Consider the following 22,650-nt stretch of genomic DNA (forward strand, 5'->3'; position numbering starts at 1 on the left):
ATTTATTGTTTACGTGGCTAGTTTCCCAACTTTTCTCAAGTTTATCCATTAAATTAAACTCTCCTCCCTGTTCTCCATACATTGATTTTCCATTAAAGCTACTAAGCCCTGGCACCATGTAGTCTTTTTCATTACGCTTTAAAAGAAAAAATGCACTCTTTTTTACATACAAAAATAATGATAAGAGAAAAATATAACTTTACCCGAAAGTTGATCAAGTTAAGTTACTCATTTCATACTTACTGTCCAAGGGACGACTTTAGAATTTTCTAAATGTCGGAGGAAAAAAACAAGAATTTCCAAACTGAAATTTTGTTGTAAGAATGAAAAGAAGAAGAAACACGTGTCGAGTAGTAACAACAGTTAAATAGTGACAAAACAAGTTCTCTGTAGGAAAGGGAGTGCTGGCTTCTGAGGAGCACCACATAAATCACGAATGATTTTTCCCATTTAAAATTTGGAAAAAGTGAAGGGTCACATTTGGGGGGCTGCCAAACGAGTAAAAATGGTATAGTCCACATTCCACAATCCATCCACAGAGAATAGAATAGTTTAATGGTGGTGGGAAAAGGCTTGCCTGGACATAGATATTAGACACTGTTGCTGAACAGATTATGCGGGACCCACACGTTTCTTTCTATCTTCCCTTTTTTCGCGTCGTCGCCTGCAGTTTTTTTAACGGCCTACAGTTCTCCACAGTTGATACAACCAGCCAAGGCAAACGTCATTTACAATTCTACTCATTTTTGCCAATAATACAACTCTGATATGTCACTGGAAAACAGAAAATAATTAGTTGAACTTGTCTTTCATTTCCAAGTAACAAAAAATGATTAGACAGACTTTTGACTTTTGACAGCCAACCTACCAAACTACTTTGGAAGTGAAATCTTTTTACGTCAATTTTTCTTTGACAGTTACCTAAAGTCCTCAAACATTTGTATTACTTCAAATGACTTGGTAAATATGACAAACACTAAAAATAACATACTGGAATGGATTATCCGCAGAACGTTCTCAGAATTTGTAAATAACAACAATTTGCTGCAATGTCATAGAGGAAAGTAACATAAAGAGAGTTTATATTCAGAAAAGCAAACATATATGTAAGACAAAGGTATGATGTATAAATTTGGTAATTATTGTGAATCATGTTCTGACAGAGGAACCAAACAAGAACAACAGAATAAAAAAAAAGACTGTTCTTTGCAGCTAAATAATGGCACGATTGTAGTGCATAATTCAAGGGTTTCTCTCTACAGATATGGATCTCATTAAAAACCAAGGAAGAATTTTTCATCCCGATTTATAAACCTATATATGATATGATGATGGAAAGTGCCTTCTCCTAACTGTATTTTGTGTTTTCACCTATACCTACATGTAAAATGTTGTTGAACTTGAACCTGCAGGCTAAATCTGCATCCAACCATGCTGTTCAAAATGATGGACCCTTCGTCAGCTGTTGAATCATATAAGTTACCATCGCAAAAATCATTGTCAAAACTCAACTGAGTAAGGTTCCCATTAAGCAAGACTCATTACTGTAGTTCTTCCATTAAAGGTTTTTTTTATTTCCAAGAATGGGAGAAAAACAAAAGTTATTAGCTTAATTCCTTGCTGGGAAATTAACGCCGTCCATTCGACCACTTCCTGTTGTTTCCTCCATGTCTTACGTGTGGGTTTTTGTGACCAAGGCCTTGTTTAGGAATATCATGCAATTCCATGACTTGTATTGTTCGTTGCCTCTTTACTGCATATGGAGAATACAGAATTGTTTCATTGAGTTGGAAATACTAGAACGAGACACATAGACAGATATGAGAAAGCGTGCGTACCATTGTCCGCTAGTTGGTAATTTTCATGTAGCCTCCTTTTAGCAGCTTCCAATAACGGATCATCCGGACACTCGGGTTTCTATGATTAAACACAAAATAACAATCAGATTCTCGATGCTTGGGGATAAATATCAAAGCCATTTAAAGATTCTTAGAGATCACACTTACACCCTGTTGACCAGAAAATGGAGAAGGCCGTCTTTGGTTGCCAACAGTGTCCACATTCTGCTGGAGCTTCATTACAGTGTTTGCTTTCTGCTCCGGTGATGGTTTCGGAATTCTTGGTCGCCCTGAACTGACATTTGGAGTCTTAGAAAGTTCAGACATTGTTTCTTCCTTCCTCGGTGGAGGGAATCTGTTCTCGTTTGCTGTCAAATTAGATTTATGATCAGGGAGTTGTGGCTTCCTCGTAGGAACAACACGAGACACAGGCCCCCTTCGACGGTCATGATTGTTGTTGAATTCACCACTGTTTCGAGGATCTGAACCATGGACGAAATGAACAATTATTCATAAGATGATGAGATATAATAAGAAACGTTAACAAAGAAAAGTGCGATTTAAGTCCACAGATATACTTACTTCCACATTCATCCACTTCATCAAAGAACTTCACCGCAATCAAATTGAAGAAGACACGTGTACATGTCAGTAAGCTTAAATAGTAAAAGTACCATAAAGTATATGAAGATAAAAAAAAAAAAATTCTTCCATACCTTATCAGAGAGCTGAATTGAAGAATCAGGTGCTAAAAGAGTTCCATAATCCGCCAAAGCTGCAAAATCTAAAGGAGGTGATGCAAGGCCTCCTTCTTCGCCAGTGTCGGATGGTTTCACGGAATCTGGTGAGCTTTCCATGCCTATAAAACATTTATATAAACGGTATTAAACATAAGTTAAAGGAGAGAACCCCACTGATAGAAAAAAGAACAGGGGAAGAAACCTCGCGCTACCTTTAAATGCAGCTGCAGTACAGACCCATTCATCTACCAAAATCTTCCACCCTCTGCCGTTAATGAAGAAGAGTTAAAAAAAAAAGTATTTTGATGCTAATGTATCACCACCCGTAATCAACTACAAGATAGATTAAACTATGCCTAATAATGTTCCCCCGTTCATGGATACTTGCAAAAAAAATGCACTAAACAAGGTCTAACTTTAAACTAGATCAATGAATTAACTATGTGCATAAGTTCCATTATGAGGTAAAGCAGGTGCTTTATTATAACAACCCCATGGTGTAAATTGAGAATCTGTCTATGTTATCAACCAATGGATAAACATTTAACTGGAAATCGACAGATTTCAAGGGGCAGTGACGTTCAGTAGCATGTACGCGACAAAATGCAAACCTAAATATTGCTGCAAAGATAAATTCCGATTCTTTCATTATTAATTACGAATTCAGAGCATGTTTCAGGGTTCATACTCGATGAGAGTCCGCGCAAGATGTCGGAGCTGCTTCGATTTGTGCTTCCGGAGAGTGTTAACAGCCTTTCCAATTTCTGTTGCCTGCGGAATATAATAACTAAAAAACGTAAGAAGTCCACCCACTTTCCAAACACAAAACGAAGTAATGCACTGGCAGGAATATCTTTGTTAGAAGATACGCAACGCATTAAAAGAAACATATGCATACGCATATATCGGAGTTTCATATATTTCAACGCGCATTTAGAAAGAAATTTATCAAACATAAACCAAAAACATTACAAACCTTCAATGTATCTACGGAGAGTTGCATCAATTGAAGCCTCCTTAGTGATTCAAACAGCACTCCATCTGACTGCAAACAAAACAGCAACGAAAGCATCTTAAATTAGAACCAATAAATTGCAAGTTAGTCTGATAATGGAAAACGAACATGATCAGAATTAGTATATCAATTATCAAACCGAAACAAAGACATCTCTCAACAGCCTTAGCTCCTTTAACTCCCCAATTCTAGTTGGCCCTAAACTAGATATATGAAGCAATACAGGAAATAATTCTTCACTTCCCAGACGTTTAATAATCAAATGAATCCTAACTAAATCGAATCATATAAGATATAAACAAACAATTGTAATACTAAGTAAGTATAGGAAATTAAGTAAGCAATACCTCATTTTCACAATTAGCAAGAATTCCTTTAATTCTCAACACTTCACCAACAGTTTGAGTCTCATTTTCAATCTCTTCAGTCAAAGCTTCGGCTTCATCATAACTATAGTTACTCCCTGGGTTCAAATTCATTCCACCTAGATGATCATCAGTACTACTATTCACCTTACTCTCTTTCTCTCTTTCAAAATCAACACCACTTTCATTAGAATTCTTACTCTTCAATCCATCATCATCTCCTTGGTTAATTGGTACTTTCAATTCAACATGATCACAACCCAAACATCGACTCAGTCGACATGTAAATAGCTTCTCAGCAATTCGATCTCTTCGATTTCTGAACTCTTTAGGGCAATCAGAAGCAGCAACAACAATCGCATTTTCAATTACATCAAATATATCAGTATTAGCGCTCTGGAAATATTTCCTCCAGTAATTAATTCCGCCCATACTATCCTCCATTGAATAATTTAGAACACAGTAAATTAGATACAAGTGAAATGAAATGAAAATCCCAGAAATATGTCTTCTTCTATCTCAACAACACAGAAAAGAACGATCGATCACTGCATGATTCTTCATTATAATCAACAAAGAAACTGCAAGGAAACCAAAAACAAAAATTCCATCAGATTTTTTTTTTCCTTGTACTTAATAACAAAATATTGAATTTTTAACATGAGAAAACGATTATAGCAGGCAGAACTGATAATTAATGGCTTTTCAGGATTCAACCGATTTATGAATCGGTGTGTGCATGCGGAAAAACGCCTCTTAGTAACCGACCATGAAAAACCAATTAAAATTCAATGAGTTTCAATCTGAGTTATACAAATGGGTATTCTGTATAATCAATCATCTGAAACAAAGTCTATAAATTTATCATTCCAGAGAAATGAAAATTTGGGGATACTTTATTTTTAAACTCAAAAACAAGTTATGGGCAAACAAAATAAGGTCAATCTCAGTGTTTCACCATAGAATTAAGAAAAAAGAAAATGAATCAATGAATGGATTGAAAACAATGGGAAATGGTTTATCATCTAGTATCAAAAGAAGTAGACCTGATAATAAATGGTGGGTGAACCCCAAAAACCAAAGTCTCAGTGCAGTTTTCAATCCAAAATCTCTGTATTGCTAATCAAAGAAATTTTCTAATTTGACTTTGTTCGATTCAAGGTTTTTTAAGATAGAGATAGAAAGAGAGGGAGGAAAACGAGTCTCCTTTTGGGATTCGATGATCTGAGGAGAGGAGGACGAACCAAACCGATTTTGTTTGTTTTTGCAGCAAATATTATGTCCTTTTTAATCTGCTACCTACAATATTTTCACTACTTGTCTCTTTTGTTTTCTATTATACCCTCCTAGTCTTGCTATATTTTACTTGAATCCTTATGTCACACATGTCTCCATAATTCGCGTCTTAAATTTGTTGCCTTATTTTTTATGAACAAGCTTAAATTTATTACCTTTTATTCGTTTTTCCTATATGAAAATTGAATAACCATGTTTACCTTTTATTATTTTTCCAACTATAATACTCAAGTTTAGGGGTGTAAATATTACCCGAAAAAACTCAGCCTGCCCGTACCTGCCCAAGCCCGCCTGTACCTGAAATTGCCCAAAGCCTGTTATGGCCCGTTGCGGGTTACCCGGCCTGACCTGGATTAATTTATTGGGCGGTCTCGGGCTTTGCGATTAATTATGATGCCCGACCTGATACCCGGCCTGGTGCCCGGCCTGAAAGGCTTCTATGTGCTATTAATCATTTAATATCCTCTTAGAAAGACTTAAAAGTTACAATTTTATAATTGTCAATTTTGTGTCAAGAAAAATAAAATATATAATTATTTTTATTTATAATTAACCTTTTCGAAACATTAATGGTAATATATTTTCTTATTAGAAAGTTTATTGTACTCTAATTAATTATTTATTATAGCCTAAAATTAGAAATTTGTCAGTGTAATTTAAATATAAAATAATACTATCACTTTACTTACGATATGTGATGTTGGAAAGGAAAGGATATTGTATTTAATACCGTTCATTTGAAAATTTAAACTTAAAAAAAAAATCAAAATAGTGGCCAGTCCGGCCCGATCCGGCCTGCCCGTATAAAAAGCGGGCTTTGGGCGGTCTTTGGGTAGCAAATTATCTACTTGTACCCGGCCTGTCCGGTCTGAATTTGTTTACGGGCTCACAAATATTAAGCCTGGCCTGCCCGGCCTGTCTTAGTTTTTGGGTCGGGCGGCCCGGCCTGCCCGAATTTACACCCCTATTCAAGTTGATATTTTGTACATATTTTTTAAAATTTGTAATAATTACGCATATTTTCTAGAATTTGTAAATTATTCCGCCAGTTGATATTCATCGTACGAGAAACATATTTTCTATGTTTGTTGTAGTCGCGCAAGACTTTAGTGGAATATGCTTTTGTTAGTTTCCTTGTTTACTCTTCAATTATAGCATAAGCAAAAGATAAAGTATTATGACATCGGTATATAACTATTTCAGGTCATTTTTGAAGTAGATACTTCTAATATACCAACAATAACGCGAGGCTGATGTTTTGAAAAAATTTTGTGCACTTAAATGAATATCCTACAAGTTCGTGAGTGCATAAATAGATTTACTTAAATCTTATCAATTATGTCAATTTTTTGCGTTTTTTTATAAATGACGTCAGCTTTCATTAAGAACGACTGCAACGATCTGGTAATCTCATAATATCTTCTGATAATGCATTTTAAAAGCTTATGTAATAACCTAACAGTCATAACAACTCTTCAGAATGTATTTTAGTTATTTAAAAAGAATATAAAATTAAAGCATTTGTTTTTAATATTGATTGAGAATATCAATAAATGAGCTATTAATTTCAATAAAAAAAATCGAAATCGCCACAGGTTCACCTAATAAGCAAAAGTTATCCACTTATTTTAGTTTTTGTTGGACGCAACATAAATTACTAAGTGAAGAACCAAATTAGATTAAAAGAAAATCTAGTTGGAAACTTTGGTCAGATAAAATCCTATTCTAATTTGATATTTTTTTTGGGTGGTACAAAGATTTTATTAAAAAAAACTTAAGTTACCAAAAGGATACAATTTACGAGCAACAAAATATCAAGAAAAGAGGCTACTGAGGCCCCATAACTGGTACTCCCTCCGTCCTAAATTAAGAGTCATAATTGACTTTGTCAAAATATTAAGGAAATTCTATAAAATGTCATGACTAGCCCTTGACTAGCCTATTTAATGTTATATTATTACCAAAACTAAATTATTAATGTTAAAAACTTTAAATTGGATAGTATTATTATTTTAGGAAATATCTGAAGAAAAATAAAAGCAAACTTATATTGCTTTTATTATGGAATCCACAATTTAAGAAATTTATTTTTCTTCATTTGATTTTGGTTTCCCGCACTAAAACTTTAGAGTCTTTGGAATTTTTATTTGAGAGGGAAAAAAAAATTGAAAAGTGAAATCGTAGATTATTTCCTGTTTAGATATACTCGACCATGAAAATTTGAAAGAACTAGATTGTCTAGCTTATGTTCTTCCATAGTGTTTCAAGAAAAGGAGATGAAAAGATTAAGACAGATGAAAAGGTTATGTAAGAATAAGTAGAAGTTTATTAGTGGAAGTTTATTAGGAATTTTATAATTATCCATAAATGTTTTTATTTAAAAAATGAATGACAATTAATACAAAGATATTGAGTAAGTTTTTTTCCTTATATATGGTGATATTATTTAAGATTTTAATATTAAAAATGATTTTATGATTATAAAAAATAAAGGGTATATATTTGATTGTACTTTTTATTTTATTTTTGGACAATCAACATATTTCAATTCATTCAAATCAAAATCGTGATTACATGTTCGCTTACAAGAATAACAAAAACATCAAAATATAAAATAATCAAAACCCTAATACAAATAAGGATATCAATTACAAGTAGATCGCGAAGAGAAAGAGCAATAAATAGCAAAGATATCCAAAGAAATTTTATGTATAAGGGAGAGATGATGGTATATCCGGAAATAAGATCTGACCAATTAATTTGAATGTGTTCTTCTTCTACGATAAGAGATGCTCCTAATATAAAGGAGTACTTTTCCCGTACATTTGTCGATCCACATGAACATGGATGCAGATTCAAAGCGATGTCATGATGAATCATTGATGTTTTTGATACAAGAATAGCAAGCCACGAACCAGCCATAGAAATTTGAAGAACTCGCCCCAAAATGACGAAGAAATATGTCAAAAGACACAAAAAACGATATAAAAACATCTTATTCAATTATCTGGTCCAAATGGACCAAATCTGAGCAAGACGGCTCTTGGTTGTTGTTTTTTTTGGGAAAGGAAGAGGAAGAGAGAAGGAAAAGAAAGAAAGAAAGTGGAGAAAGGAAAAGTTAAAATTTCTAAAAGGTATATTTGATAGTTTAAGGGAAAAGTATGTCTATAAACAGAGCGGACAGATAGAAAGGGACATACCAAAGTAGAAATTAGGACAGATAAAAAAAGGATAGGGGGAGTAATATATTTGAGTCTAAAATATGAAATTACATACATTTTCAAGTTGGTACTGAAAATAGACATGTTTTTATGTACATTTGAAGCTCTTTTATTCAAAAAGCAACCTCTCTTTGCTAAGGTATCAGCCATGAAACCGATTTTGTTATAAGCATGCTCGAACCTGACAACATCATAGTTTGAACAAGCTACAATCCTTCTACGACGTATGAACCACGACATATTATTGCTAGAACAAGCCTAAAATATACAACAATGTAATTAGTGTTTTCCCCCAAGTCAATACTCACTGCATGAAAGCTATCACAATATGTATTTTTAACCTTCATTCCAGCATCATCGCGTCCTGAATTATCAACAGATGTTCCATTACAGCAGAGAAAACTTCATCTGCATCAGAAGAATCTCAAAAACATAATAATGGACTCACTGTCTTCACTATATTATACTCAACTCCAAAGTAACTCAGGATTCTCAAATGACCCTAATAATCATGCATGAAGCTCTTGATTCTTTTCGAGTTGTCATAAAAAAAATTATGCATCTTAGACTTGAAATTATATAATTTGGCATTTGGCAATATTACATTCAAAAATAATCTTGTTTCTCAAATTCCATAAATATGCTCTGATAGCCAAATAGCCATGATAGATACATAAGTCCTTAGCCATACCACTCTTTCCTTTGACAATTTTGTAAGAAGAAAGATAGGGGTGAGAGAGACTCTATTTCTAACTTGATTGTTAATCTAATTAATTTTGATTTTTATATTAAAATTAAACGAAGTAAAGTAACGAATAATGTAATATAGCTAGTAGATACTTATATTGCCATATGCATCTTTATTTTGAAGATTTTTTTTAAGATAAAATAATATAGTTAAAGCTGTTCATTTGCCTAAAGTACTGCGAGTATTTCGTAGTCTGCAAAATACCGATTACCGATTTTTAATGTCACGAAAAGATATAATTTAATCAAAGTTAGTATGTGTACGTAATTATTTTAATATCCTAGGGACCAAGGAGCAATAGTTTAATTTTATGCGGACAATATATTACAAAATCCCGCCTTATCCCAAGAATTAAATATTACAGTGTGGTTTTTGATTGCGGATAAGTGGTCTTGGTATTACGTGTCATGTTAATTCTAAGCGTGTAGTGTGTCTAATAAATAAAATGGGGGGTCGACTTTTAGTAAGAAATCCGAAATGGAAAAGGAATTGATACAACAGTAATGACACCCATCTGGGGCCTGTCGGAGAATCCTCTCGTCTCACCATGTGTTATTTCTGCACTTTAAACGGGTGGATAAGCATCACAAATTTTAACCCGTTTTATTACCCATTTGGGAGACCAAAAGCCATTACTTTGTTGTGGTGCCGACTAACATTTGGTGAGTCGCTGCTTTGTAGTGCCGACTAGGGGTGCACATACCCTATCCATACCCGCCAACCCTATCCTACCCGCCAGTTTTTTAACCGTATCCTATCCTATCCACTATTTGGCGGGTAGGGTGGCGGGTAAAGATTTTCTTAACCGCCAGTAAACGGGTAGGGTGGCGGGTAAAGCTCGAAATTATCCTACCCTACCAGCATACCCGCCTATTTATACTATTGATCTCTGTCGTTGGTCGTTTTATCTCTGCCGTTGATCTTTATACTATTGATCTCTGCCGTTGGATTTCGTTTAATCTCTGCCGTTGGTTTTCGTTTTCCTCAACCTAAAAAGTAAAAACTAAAAAATGAATTCATTTCTCAAACCAGAAGACTCTCTACGCAGAGAAACTCCCAGAACGCAGAAGCATAATCAAATCAAAATCAAATCTGTTAACAGATCTCGTTTAGGACCCTTTAATCGGTTGATTCAAGGTAAGATCTAACTTCAAAGTTGATTTTGTTTCATTTTTTTTTGTGTGTTAAATTGATTGAAAAATCATAGGGTTTCATGCATGTTGCAGGATACGAGGAATCTGAGTTTGCAAAGCTAATGAAGGGTTTAGTGAGTGGTTCTTCCTCCTAATTTAAAATCCAAACTAATTTTCAAAGGTATGAGTAAAACCCAAATTCCTTTTTTTACTTTCTTTCCCAGTTTACCTCTTATATCACAGATTTTTAATGTTTATTTGAATCTTTTGATGCAGAGGGGTCAAATTGGAAACCTTGCACAGATAGAGCAAGAAGATAGAGAGAATGGGTATGCTTCTAACAATCCAATCCCAGTATCAGGTTTAGGGAGTAGTACGAATTCTCAAACAACCAAAACAACAACAACAACTACTAATAAGAATCTTAAAAAAGAAACCCCACCTTCAGTTGAAGCACCTGTCAAGGTAAATTTTTTTATCTTTGCATGTCATCAAACTCTTTGTAATTAGTCTCATTAAGGATTTAGATTTCATAAACAGATATTTTATTAGTGATTTTGATAATGAATCGACAGGTGAAGAAAAAAAAATCGGAGAAAGAATTGCAGCATTGCAACAACTAGTCTCACCATTTGGAAAGGTATAATCAATTTTTATTTTTTTCAATTTCAGTAAAAAATAATAGGAATTTTGTTTCATTTTTTATTTTTTTCAATTTCAGTAAAAGATAATACGAGGAATCTGAGTTTGCAAAGCTAATGAAGGGTTTAGTGAGTGGTTCTTCCTCCTAATTTGAAATCCAAACTAATTTTCAGGTGAAAATTCACTAAACCCAGATTTCTATTTCTGATCCTTGCAATTATTGATTTCTTTAAAACAGTGAGTTTTGTGTAGCATTTATAAACCCTAATTCACCTTCTACTTTTCTGATCTTTTTCACAGCAGTTAGGATCTAGGATACCAACACTGCTGCTCAATTTCAGGTGATTCAATGTCCCCAGTTGTTAAAAAGGTTAGAGCACATCTTGTGGAAATTACTTGTCATTTGGAAATTACTTCAAAACTCAATCTATCTGATTGTGGAATTTAATCCTTCTCAGAGTACATCTTTGATGGAAAATTACGAGTTTTTATTTCCTTTTTGTGGCTAGTCTATTGCAAAATATAGTGTTGGTGGAAAATTTACTCACCAACAAAAGACAACAAAAATGGTTCGAAGTTTGATATACTGACTTGGTGGAAAAGCAATGCTGCAAGATTTGATATTCTATCACTTATAGCAAGAGATATACTTGTTATTCCCGTCTGTCATTATTCCTGTGTATGCTTGCACATGGTTTTGTTTGGCCATAATATGCTAAGGTTATAAGATAATGTCCTGCTTATTCAGCACTTTTAGATTTAGGATAACATTATTTCTGAAATATAAAGCAACGTAAAGCACATGGTTACCAAGTCGTGTAGCATGTACCACTGTGATCATGTCTTGGTTTCTGCCTTTTCTAGCTCTCCATACTGATACCGGCACATGTAACGGTGTCATTGTTACAATGTGGAATACAGTGCTTTGAGTTGCATGTTAGTTCTAAACCTATCAAAGGAGCAGTTTCTTCTTCTTCTTGTTCTGTACTTTTTTTTTGAAGTATAGTTGTTATCTCGAACTCATAGAATTTAGCAATTTCCTAGCCTCTTATTTTGTCTTTCAAACATTAACAAATACAGAACTTGTTGTGATATTATTACTTGATGTTGGTATTATGACTGAACTTTGCATCAAATCATTCACTATTATGACCGAATCTAACAAGAGATAACTTGTATGCAAATTTATTTGGTGATCTTAGTACTTATTCCATCATCGTAGATGATGATTGAAGAAGAAGGTCAATATGAAGAGCTTTTGGTGATGATATTGTTATATGAAGAACAAGGTCACGTGAAGAACATGGAATTGGGTTGGGATTCATCGTCTATTTCAAAAAGAATAGAACTCTTTTCTTGAGAATACTTTTGTTTGTACATTTTTTATGGTTATACTTTTGTTTCTTGAGAATAGAACTTGTTCAGAGTCTGAACTTCAGACTTCAGAAAGTCATGGGAAAAAAAAACGGTTATATCCGCCACCCTACCCGACCCGCCAGAAAATGGGTTGGGTAGGATCTTACCCGTTTAATGGCGGGTAGGGTGGCGGGTAAAATTTTTCTTAACCGCCAGTAAACGGGTAGGGTGGCGGGTATAGGCCATATCCTACCCACCCTACCCGTTGTGCAGCCCTAGTGCTGACTAATATTTGGTGCACAAATATTTTTTTATTTACAACATTTACTATGGGATGTTTTACATCATTTTCTTAGACAAAGTAACTACACCACTGTTCTCACGGTGGAGAGGGTCGACCAAAAAAAAAAAACGCCACTGGTTACACCGTAGATTATACATCAACGGTATGATTTTTTTAGGTGAAAGTATCACTTTTTTCCGATTTTCGCAATCAGCAGTGTTTCGTTTTTTTCTTTGTTGGAGTGATATTTTTAGACATATACTACCTCTATTTCAGAAAAGGTGATACTTTCATAGTTTGATTTTTACCTAAAAATAGACCAAACTATAAAATGAAATTATCACTTTCCAGAAACTAGGTGAAAGTATCATTTTTCCTGAAACAAAGTCAAAGTATCACTTTTCCTGAAACGAAAAATTAGTTGATGCGTAAATAAAATATGACTGCATAATGGCTATGCATTCGATTTTTAAAAATTGTGACTAAAGTGAAAATATCACTTTTCCTGAAATGGAGGGAGTACATCGTTTTAGTATTTGCAACGGAAAATTAGTTGATGCATAAACCAAAATATGGCTACATACTGTGTTCTGCATCCTTTGTGGTGGTTTGCATAATGACTATGCATTCAATTTTCGAAAATTGTGCCTAAAAGAATAAACACCTTCGAAATTTTCGTAAAAACTCTAAATTTGATATTGTTGTTCGTACTCGTTGCGTAAATCTCTTTAAAATCTTTCCAACGAGTTCAAATTGGAAAATTCCAACGTACAGATTTTTATATATGTTATATTCTAGTTTGCTTTCCAATTATACCCCTGAAAAAATAGGATACACAAAAGTAATTTGACTAAAAGGGAGGGGTATTTTGGTATTATCAAGTGCAAACTATCAAATCATTTCCAATTTTTTTATCAAATTGCACATTTGCATTAGGTTCCATTTTACAAAAAAGTGGCATAAAAGGGACTCCCTACCTTCGCGCCCTCTGGTCGGTCGGCCCAATTATAATATTTGGTGTGGATAACCTATTTAAAACTTATTCATATGCACCATATCAAATAAATCTATTTGCCATATCAGGTGGTATGCTAAATCAGTTGCGCCACTATGAGAAAATAGTTGAACAACAATGATTCTAGAGAACGATATTCATAATAGGGCCAGCCGAAGGCGATTTTATGAATAACGCTCGATGGAAACGGCTAGTTTTTGTCGCCTACAAATAAGAAATTTTCAAACTTAATATTTACAGAATTCTTATATTTCTCTCTTTCTCAATCTAATGTTTTTCAAAAATTTTCAAATAGCAGAATTTCAAATTCAACTTGATTCGGCAACGCAGCTTGATTTTTCTGGAGTAATACTTGAAGGTGTTGTTAAAAAGACATGTGATAGTTATAAAGAAATACTCCCTTCGTCCCAAAATAGATGACCTATTCATTTTTTAATTTGGTCCCACTAATAGATGACCTACATCATTAAACAATGAGATATTTCTAAAACCACCCTTTCAATTGATTATTGTTAGTATATGAAATATATATAATTTGATAGTCATGTTTATATTTGAAAAACCGGGGGTCTAACAACCACACCCAATATTTCGTTTAGGCAATCTGTATGGACAAACTCCAATATATTTTCAAGAGAATCAACTAGACAGCCAGACTCAATCAAGAAAAATACATCCAAGAGTTATGTCTCAATTTCTCAAATCAATCTGCAATCAAACGGATAGAAATATGTAAACCGGATTAATATGAGAAATAACTTGGATGGTACCAAAGACCAATATCCAAGTGTCAATCAATTTATATCAACAACCAAAGGTTGGATTATCTAATTGATTGAACTATGCACAACCTGTGATATTTCAATTTTACAAAAATATAATGCGGAAAAGAAATAACACATACACCAGAAATTTTGTTAACGAGGAAAACGCAAATGCAAAAAAACCCCGGGACCTAGTCTAGATTTGAATACCATACTGTATTAAGTCGTTACAGACTCTAGCCTGCTACCAATTAACTTCGGACTGGAATGTAGTTGAGCCCTAACTAATCTCACACTGATTAAGGTACAGTCGCGTCCCTTACGCCTCTTGAACCTCGCCGGATTATGTGCACTTGATTCCCTTAGCCGATCCCATCCACAACTAAGAGTTGCTACGACCCAAAGTCGAAGACTTGATAAACAAATCTCTCTCACACATAAAATTATATTGAATAGATAAATCTGTCTCTGATAAACACATTTTTGTGTCTAATTTTTCCTCAATGTCCGTATTGTTGGAACTCTATTTTTGTACTAATATTGTGTTTTTATGTATTTTTAGGAAATAAACAATTTTGGAAAAATCAGCTCGAAAAGTTGCCTGGGGCAACCTTGAAGGACAATTGTTATTCGGACTCTCACTATTGGTTAAGGGGCACCTCAGTTGGACACCTGCTATTCTCACCCCAGTTCAGGATAGGGGGACACCCTTCTTTCTTCTCAAATTCAAATAAAATTTTTGGCGGGAAAATATTTTTACTCTCTGGAAGATTTTCAATCAACAAAATGAAGGTGTTATAGGGAGATTAAATCGCTGAAAATTTGTGGTATTGTTCCTGGGACATTTAGAAATCTATTGCGAGTGTTGTGGTCGATTAAATTTGGCTAGAATTGGCTAGGGAAGCCACGAACTGGAAACAGGGGAGAACGTGCAGAGAAGAATTATTCACGGGATTTCTTGTGTTTGCGTATGGCTGAGATGATCTGGGAGAGTTATAACTATTGTTTGATGCGTATAAATTCTAAAAAAGGGAAGAATCAGAGCTGGAAACGCGTGGAGAAAGAAAATATCTCAAAATATTCTCTCTTCACTGCCCGAGTAAAGAAGAATTATTTGGAGTTATTGTGAGGGATTTCAGCGTGCATGTGAGTATATAAAGGCTCCTTGGATCGACTACCAGGGGTGTCGAGAGTTGGGAGGAGAAGAGAGGAAGCTGCAGAGGAAGAATCACGAATTCTCTCTGTTGCTGCTGCTGTTCGTGATGAAGATGAAGAACATGAAGAACGGACCAGCAGAAGCAATCGTTTATAAACAGTGAAACGACTCGCGACCGTGGGTCGTAGGTGTGGGTCTTAGAGATACAACGACAATAGCACTTCTTCTGTGTCGTTCATTTTGGACGCTTTCTGTGGGTCGCACATCCACTGTTTTTATTATTTCATCTCCATTTTCATCCTTGTAAAAACCCTTTGAGCAATAAATAAATACTTTGAGCGTGTTTTTATCATGATGAGCTAAACCCAACACTGGGACGACGGAGGAGGTCGAGTTTCATCCATGTGGTAATTTCATTAATTCTTTTATTTACTTTTTGCACTAATTTTAATTGAATTAAGATTTTAAATTAATTACTTGTGATTTCATTTGATGGAGTATGCTTAGTCCTATGGATTTTTGATATGCCATGCTTAAGAAATACAAGTAATATTTTATAAAATCTATCTTGGAAATAAACTAGAGTTAATATTTGTTTTGTTTTGAACTATAATCGCCTAGAATTAAGTTCTGAACCACTTGAAAATGAAAAATGGCCGAATCTTTAGTCCCAGTACTCTTGCCCATATTGTTAATATTTTTTGTATATATTTTTATTTTTAAATCTTTACAAGTCCGAGCAACGAACCTTTACTACCACTTTCAAAACTATAACAAAATGGCGCCGCCGACGCGGACTTGTATATAGATTTTTTTTTATTTTTTTTTAGGTTTATTTTTTTATTATTTGTTCCTTTTTACTTTGTCTTTTTTTCTTTGATTTACAGGTTCGAAGTGGAGCACTAAGGACTTGGAGAGGAAAAGGCTTAAAGCGAAAAGCGAAAAGAGAAGAAAAAAGGACAATTTTAGGATTTAATTTTTAATTTTTTTTAGAGTGTGTGAGGAAAACTGTAATTTTTTTTTTATTATTTATTTTGGACTTTGGACTTTAAACAATTGGACTTTATTTTTTTTAACCCTACGGAAGGGTATTATTAAAAAAAAAAAATTTATATAAACTGTGTGCAGGGAAGGACGACGATTACTATATCGTTTCGGCCCCTCGGGTTCGTACATGACATATGAGTCGTGTCCCGAGTCGACTTCAACGGTTCTTCGCCCGTCTGGTACGGGAGGTAAGTCCATCGAAACACTCGTGAATCTCCTGCAAGCGGGTTACTGTCTGCCTTAAGGTGATAATTGTTTGAGGACGAACCAGACTGTCTTTATTTTCCTAGTAAAGGGCAAGGCCTGGCCTAAACAAGATAAGGGTTCGGATTTCATCACCGTTCCCTTCTTGCCCGTTTTAGGAAAACAAAACCTAACGCGAACACAAGCTTAAAATTTGGAATAGAACGAGACCGATAGGGTAACGAGCTTAATAGGAAACTCGTTCGAAAAATATTGGTTGCTCTTTAAGCACACTCCAAAGTTCATGATGGTTTCTGTGAGTTGAATGCGTGACTGCGCCGCCTTGTGATAGCGGTGAGGCCTTGGGTATCAAAGCTCCACTGAGCTTCCCTCGCCTCAGTTCAACTTACTTTGACTCGAATTGATTCCAGAGGGGTTTTCTCAAATTGCAACGAATTCTCTTTCGAAATATAGAAGCTGGTCTAGAAACAATCTAAGTGGAGCCATCATGCTTTTTGTTTGCTAAAAATCTTTAGGTTTGTTTTGGTGGAGTCGAGTCGGCCTTGTTTGTGGTTGTGTAGAATTCCCTTGCAATTAAGAATGTCGAACTGGTATGATAGAAGCCAATACAATGAGTATCGACCTGAATTTGAATATGGACATTGATGAGTGCCAAATAATGTATATATTTATCCCTTTTTGTTGGCATTTAACTCATCTTTTGCGCATTAATTCTACATTTTATCCCATATTCTGCATTTTCATTGTTTTCAAGAATAAATATTTTTCTTACTTAATTTTGCATTTTTAGGTAATAAATAAAGTCTGGATAACTTGCGGAGCGGAAAAGAGTTGAAGAGTAGTGAAAAGCCGGAAGAAATTACGCAAGGAAGCCGCAAAGAATGGTGCGCATAAGCCCAAAAGACTAGAAATGGGCTCAAGAAGGAAGAATTGCTCTTAAAGAAGATATGGGCTTGGCATACCCAAGGCCCAAAACCCTTACCCAAACCCATTTTCTATAACCAAAACCGCCTCCATTCTCAGCCGTCAGATTGGATCCAACTCATCATCCTACGGTCGCTCATTCATAGAGCATCAAAATCTGAAGTCTCTGCCAAACACCACAGCGCCTAAATTCCAAGCCTTCAGATTAGATTGTAGTTGAATCCAACGATCGCTTCTAGGCCTGTTCATCAAATACCGATGATTCCGATCAACACTACAACACCTAACCTAATCTCGCACCGTAGACTTCGTTGTATTTTACATCCTACGGTCGCTACAAGCTGCTTCTTCCTTATCCGTCCGATCCACCTACCATCTCCATATCCAGCGGCTTCAGATCGCGTTACACCCATCTTGATACACCCGCCTAACACACTAATACTCGAACCCTATACCCTAAACCAAACAGCACCTAATCTCTTCTCCATCGACTCCATCTTCTTCTCCCCCATTCCTCTGCAGAAATACCCATTCCACCACCATCACCTCCACCTGCTACTTCCATCATCCATCGCTCCTGTCACCACCATTTCTACCACCAACTCCTCTGTCTCAATCACCTATACATCCCCCTACTCTCTAGCCATCTATTACATCAGCCCATCACCCCTCTTTCTCGCTGGAACCCTAGGCGTGAAGAGTTGATGAAATAGATGAGGCTATAGATTGAAATTGAGGGCAGAAAAGGATCGAGAGAGAAGAGAAAGGCATGGGTCACCACCAATTCAGCGGATTTGGTGAGCAATTTCGGAATTGAAAATACCTAATTTTAATTTTAGGGTTTGTAAATTATTGGGGCTTTTGAAGTATAAATAGCTCATGGTGTAGAGGATGAAAGGTGTTCTTGGGCTAGCCAAGATTCCCCCAAATTTGGGTTAGTGTATGTTTAATTTTAATTTTCAATTTCAACTTCAAATCAATTTAAATCTTTAGGGTTATGTTTAATTTGTTCTCAATTCTGTTATTTTGTGCTGTTTAATTCTTGTTGTTATATTTCTGTTTAATATTTGTTGTTTTTATAATTCCATGACATGTTTAATTTCTGAATACCATGTCCTGTTACTTGATGTTTAATGCTTACTGTTCCTATTCTTCTTATGTTTTGCTCACTGTAATTCCTGTTCTTGTTCTGTTTAAGTGTCCAGTTTAGTGTTCTGTTTAGGGTTCATGTTTAGGTTAATATTGTTCATTGTTCCTGTTTGTCCCCTGTTAATGATAATCCTGTTAGTGTTAATTCTGTTTAATGTTAATGTTAGTTTAAATGCTCAAATGTTAAGTTTGTTCATTGTGAAGTGATGGAATGTTAGGCTAGAAGCCTTGAAGCATTGGATTGATTGAGCAGTGGGGAGAAACTAGTGCTCACTAGTGACTGTGAGCAAACTGGTTCTCTTCCCACTCTAGTTGTATGCCTAGGCTCTCTTGTTTTGTCAACTGTTAGCTTCCCAAATGTTAGGATTAGTCTACCGTTGTGTGTCAATGCTAGGTTAGAGCCTTAGAGCATTGAGTTGATTGAGCAGTGGGGAGAAACTAGTGCTCACTAGTGACTGTGAGCAAGCTGGTTCTCTTCCCACTCTAGATGAATGCCTAAAGCCATTGCCTTGGCTTTGCTTTTTTTTTTTTTCCTTTTTTTTACTTCACTGTCTTCTTCACACCCCTGCCCTTGGCTTAGGCCTTGGTTCCATTGTTCTTGTTTAGTTTCATTGTTCCGTCACTGTCACATTTACTTCACTGCTTTGGTTTTTCTCTTTGCTTCATTTCCATTGTCTCATTATTTCACTACCATCTTCATTGCTTTGTAAATATCACAGTTTCACTGCCACTATTTGCTCTTGCTTCTCTTTTGTTTCTCTTGTTCTTGTTACTGCATTCACTGCTTTTACTACTTGCTACTGCCTTGTTCTCCCCTAGTGCTCTGCTGCATTGTCTCCCCCTGCTGATGTGCACTTGCCCTTTGCACTGCTGCTGCTCTCCCTTTCCCTGCTGAGCAGCTGCTGTGCACTGCTTCTGCTGCTGCAGTGCACTGCTTCTGCTGCTGCAGAAGCCACCACTGCTGCTGCTGCTTCCTCTCCAAGGCCCAGACCACAATTCAGGTTAAGGCTAAAAGCCCAGGTTTAATCCCAAAGCCCAGTTCACTGTTACCAGGCTCAGTTCATTACACTAATCCCAAGCCCAAATTCAAAACCAAAGCTCAGTTCATTACACTAAGCCCAAGCCCAAATTCAATCCCAAGGCCCAGTTCACTGTTACCAAGCTCAGTTCATTTCATTAAGACAACAAGCCTATAATCCAAAGGTACCCTAAGCCCAAAGCCCAAAAGCCTTCATAGTTAACCAACAACAACTTAGAATCCCAAAATAGCTAAACACTACAAAACACACCCAGTCTCTGTGGATCGACCCGTACTTGCACGAGCTACAACCGACGACCGTGCACTTGCGGTATTACTGTAGGCCCGTTTTTATTACGCTTAATTTTCACGCTTTCCAGGGACCACCAAGTTTTTGGCGCCGCTGCCGGGGACTGGTGCTGTGTTTTTCTTGTGTTTTTCTTGTGTTTTTCTTAGCTATTTTGCATTTCACTGCATAGCATTTGCATCTGCATCTGCTTCACTTCATTTGCTGTTGGACCTGCTGTTCTGAACCTGTTTTTCCTCTGCTGGGACGCCACCAAGGAAAAGAACCAAAGCCTAACTGGGTTTTTGCAACAATATCAGAGCAGCTGGGCTGTGCTTAAAAGGTAACCCATTTAAGAGAACCCGAATTGTGGGCTTCCAATTTTTTAATTGTGGGCTTGTAATATTAAAGCCAATTTTTGGGCTTCTCTTATTTTCTGTTGGGTTTTTAATAATTTATTTGTGGGCTTGTTTGTTTAATTTGTGGGCTTGTTTGAATTCTTTCATTGGACTTGTATTTTGGACTCTGGGTTTAAACCCAGCTGAGCTTGTAACCGATTGTGGGATTGTTTCCACTCAAGAGTGGACCTCGAAACCAAAGTTTTAAAACAAACGTCGGGCCTTAACCAACTGGGCCAAATTAAATTTTCAAAATTAAAACTTAGTGTTTCGTGGGCCGCAGCCTTCCTCCCATTCCATTAGAGGACCAACAGTGGGCTTGCTCCCAATTTCAAAAACCAAAAAATTTCTCCCATAAAAACCAAAGTTTTCCAAATGTTTCCCTAAAAAAACCAAAATTTTTCTTTCCATCAAAGCCAAATGTCTCCCGACAAAACCAAATTTTTCCCAAAAAGTCCAATCCCATTAAAAACCAAATTTTCTTGTAGATAATGTGTTAGTTAAAATTCCTTTTGTATATATTTTGCTAATCCAATATGATCTCGGCTGAAATATGTTGGATTTTTTTTCCTTGAATAACGGAGTTTTAATCGAGCTTTCGTCGTACAATCGGGTATTCTCTCTCCTTTTACTCTACTCAGCATGTTCCTCTTCATATATTGTTTTTTAATTCTTTCCATATTTTGAAACATTGAGGACAATGTTTAGTTTAGGTTTGGGGGTATAGAGTAGATACCATGATAATTTGCCATAATTGAAAACGAACTCCTTCTTCTTTTTGAAAAAATTGAAAAATTCCAAAAAAATTGAAAAATCAAAATTCAAAAAAAATTAAAAAATTAAAAAATCATAAAAATGGAGCTCATTTACCTTGAAATGTTGACTCTTGTGCAAATATGTATTTTTAATAGGAGTCTTAGTCTAGATATTTAGGCACCCTGATTCTAGCACAATTCACATAGTGATAAGAAATTTGCACGCGCACGATCTACCAATACATGTATGGCCTCGATCTTCAAGGTGTTTGATAGGAAGTTACGATTGCCAATCACTTTAGAATACTGAACGAAACTTGACTAGCTTGTTCTTTGGTTGGTTGGGATAGAAGGTGGAGGTTACATTAAGAAAGACAACCATCGAATTTAACTGGGTGCATCAAAAAGGGCTACCTCTTGCAAAGTGTCATGTAATTTTTTGTTTCCTTTTGTATATGTATCAAAAGTGTATCAGTGCTTAAAAAAAAAAAAAAAAAAAAAAAAAAAAAAAAAAAAAAAAAAAAAAAAAAAAAAAAAAAAAAAAAAAAAAAAAAAAAAAAAAAAAAAAAAAAAAAAAAAAAAAAAAAAAAAAAAAAAAAAAAAAAAAACGATGTATATATTCAGAAAAAAATATCAGAAAAATACAAAAAAATCAAGTATTTATCAATTCCATCATCTCTTGTTCCAAAAATAAAAGAGAGTAGTCAATGTAAATAAGAGTCATGTAAATAGTCATTTTGTTGTTTCATTGTAATAAGCAAGGAGGGTGTATGCCATTGATGTACAACGCGAGTAATTGTGAAATACCTCCAACTCATTCACAATTCTCGTAAAGTCCGGACAGCTAGCTAGATTTCGACCTTGGTTCTTAGCCTGAGAAACTATCTCTTGGTGATTAGTAGTCATAACTTCAGATCTTTCTTTACACATGTGTAGATACACTTTACACTCTTATCACATGTCTTTATTTATTATCAGTGCTAGGATTGTGCCTTTAATAGCTAGATTGACATCTCCATTTTGCTGTGAGCTTAAACTGACTTGCACATGTCACATTTGATGGAATATGAGCTTATATTTTGACCTAGAACTTTGTAGGTACGTTCTAAGCAAACCTTCACGAGACTTCAACTCGTCCACTAGGGACACTTAGTGGTTTAAAAGGATTAGTGCATACGCTAAATGCATTCGAGAGACCAGCGACAGTGGTATAATTAGGATTTCCTTAGTTTTGTTTTACTTGAGGACAAGTAAAATTCAGGTTTGGGGGTATTTGATGAGTGCCAAATAATGTATA

The 22,650-nt window shown here is 35.4% G+C and overlaps 1 protein-coding gene across 1 annotated transcript; it reads right to left on the reverse strand.

The window, feature by feature from the left end:
• Positions 1–1,105: 1,105 nt before the first annotated feature.
• On the reverse strand, positions 1,106–5,234 carry LOC113322893 (probable mediator of RNA polymerase II transcription subunit 26b). Its single transcript, XM_026571076.1, has 10 exons — positions 5,005–5,234; positions 3,941–4,539; positions 3,555–3,623; positions 3,267–3,349; positions 2,791–2,843; positions 2,555–2,697; positions 2,421–2,448; positions 2,007–2,320; positions 1,839–1,917; positions 1,106–1,753 (listed from the first exon to the last, which is right to left on the reverse strand). Exons 2-10 carry the CDS (start codon positions 4,400–4,402, stop codon positions 1,629–1,631), a joined length of 1,356 nt encoding a protein of 451 aa, XP_026426861.1. The 5' UTR covers positions 4,403–4,539; positions 5,005–5,234; the 3' UTR covers positions 1,106–1,628.
• Between the last annotated feature and the right edge of the window lie 17,416 nt (positions 5,235–22,650).

This window comes from Papaver somniferum, chromosome 11 (assembly GCF_003573695.1).
Source record: "Papaver somniferum cultivar HN1 chromosome 11, ASM357369v1, whole genome shotgun sequence".
Taxonomy (NCBI): domain Eukaryota; kingdom Viridiplantae; phylum Streptophyta; class Magnoliopsida; order Ranunculales; family Papaveraceae; genus Papaver; species Papaver somniferum.

Excerpts from the sequence above, each read along its gene's own strand:
- LOC113322893 (XM_026571076.1), bottom strand. The coding sequence starts at position 4,402 with ATGGAGGATAGTATGGGCGGAATTAATTACTGGAGGAAATATTTCCAG. Across the intron at positions 2,844-3,266 it reads CTTGCGCGGACTCTCATCGA|AGGGTGGAAGATTTTGGTAG; the intron begins GTATGAACCCTG and ends CATTAACGGCAG. Across the intron at positions 2,449-2,554 it reads CAATTCAGCTCTCTGATAAG|TTCTTTGATGAAGTGGATGA; the intron begins GTATGGAAGAAT and ends ATTGCGGTGAAG.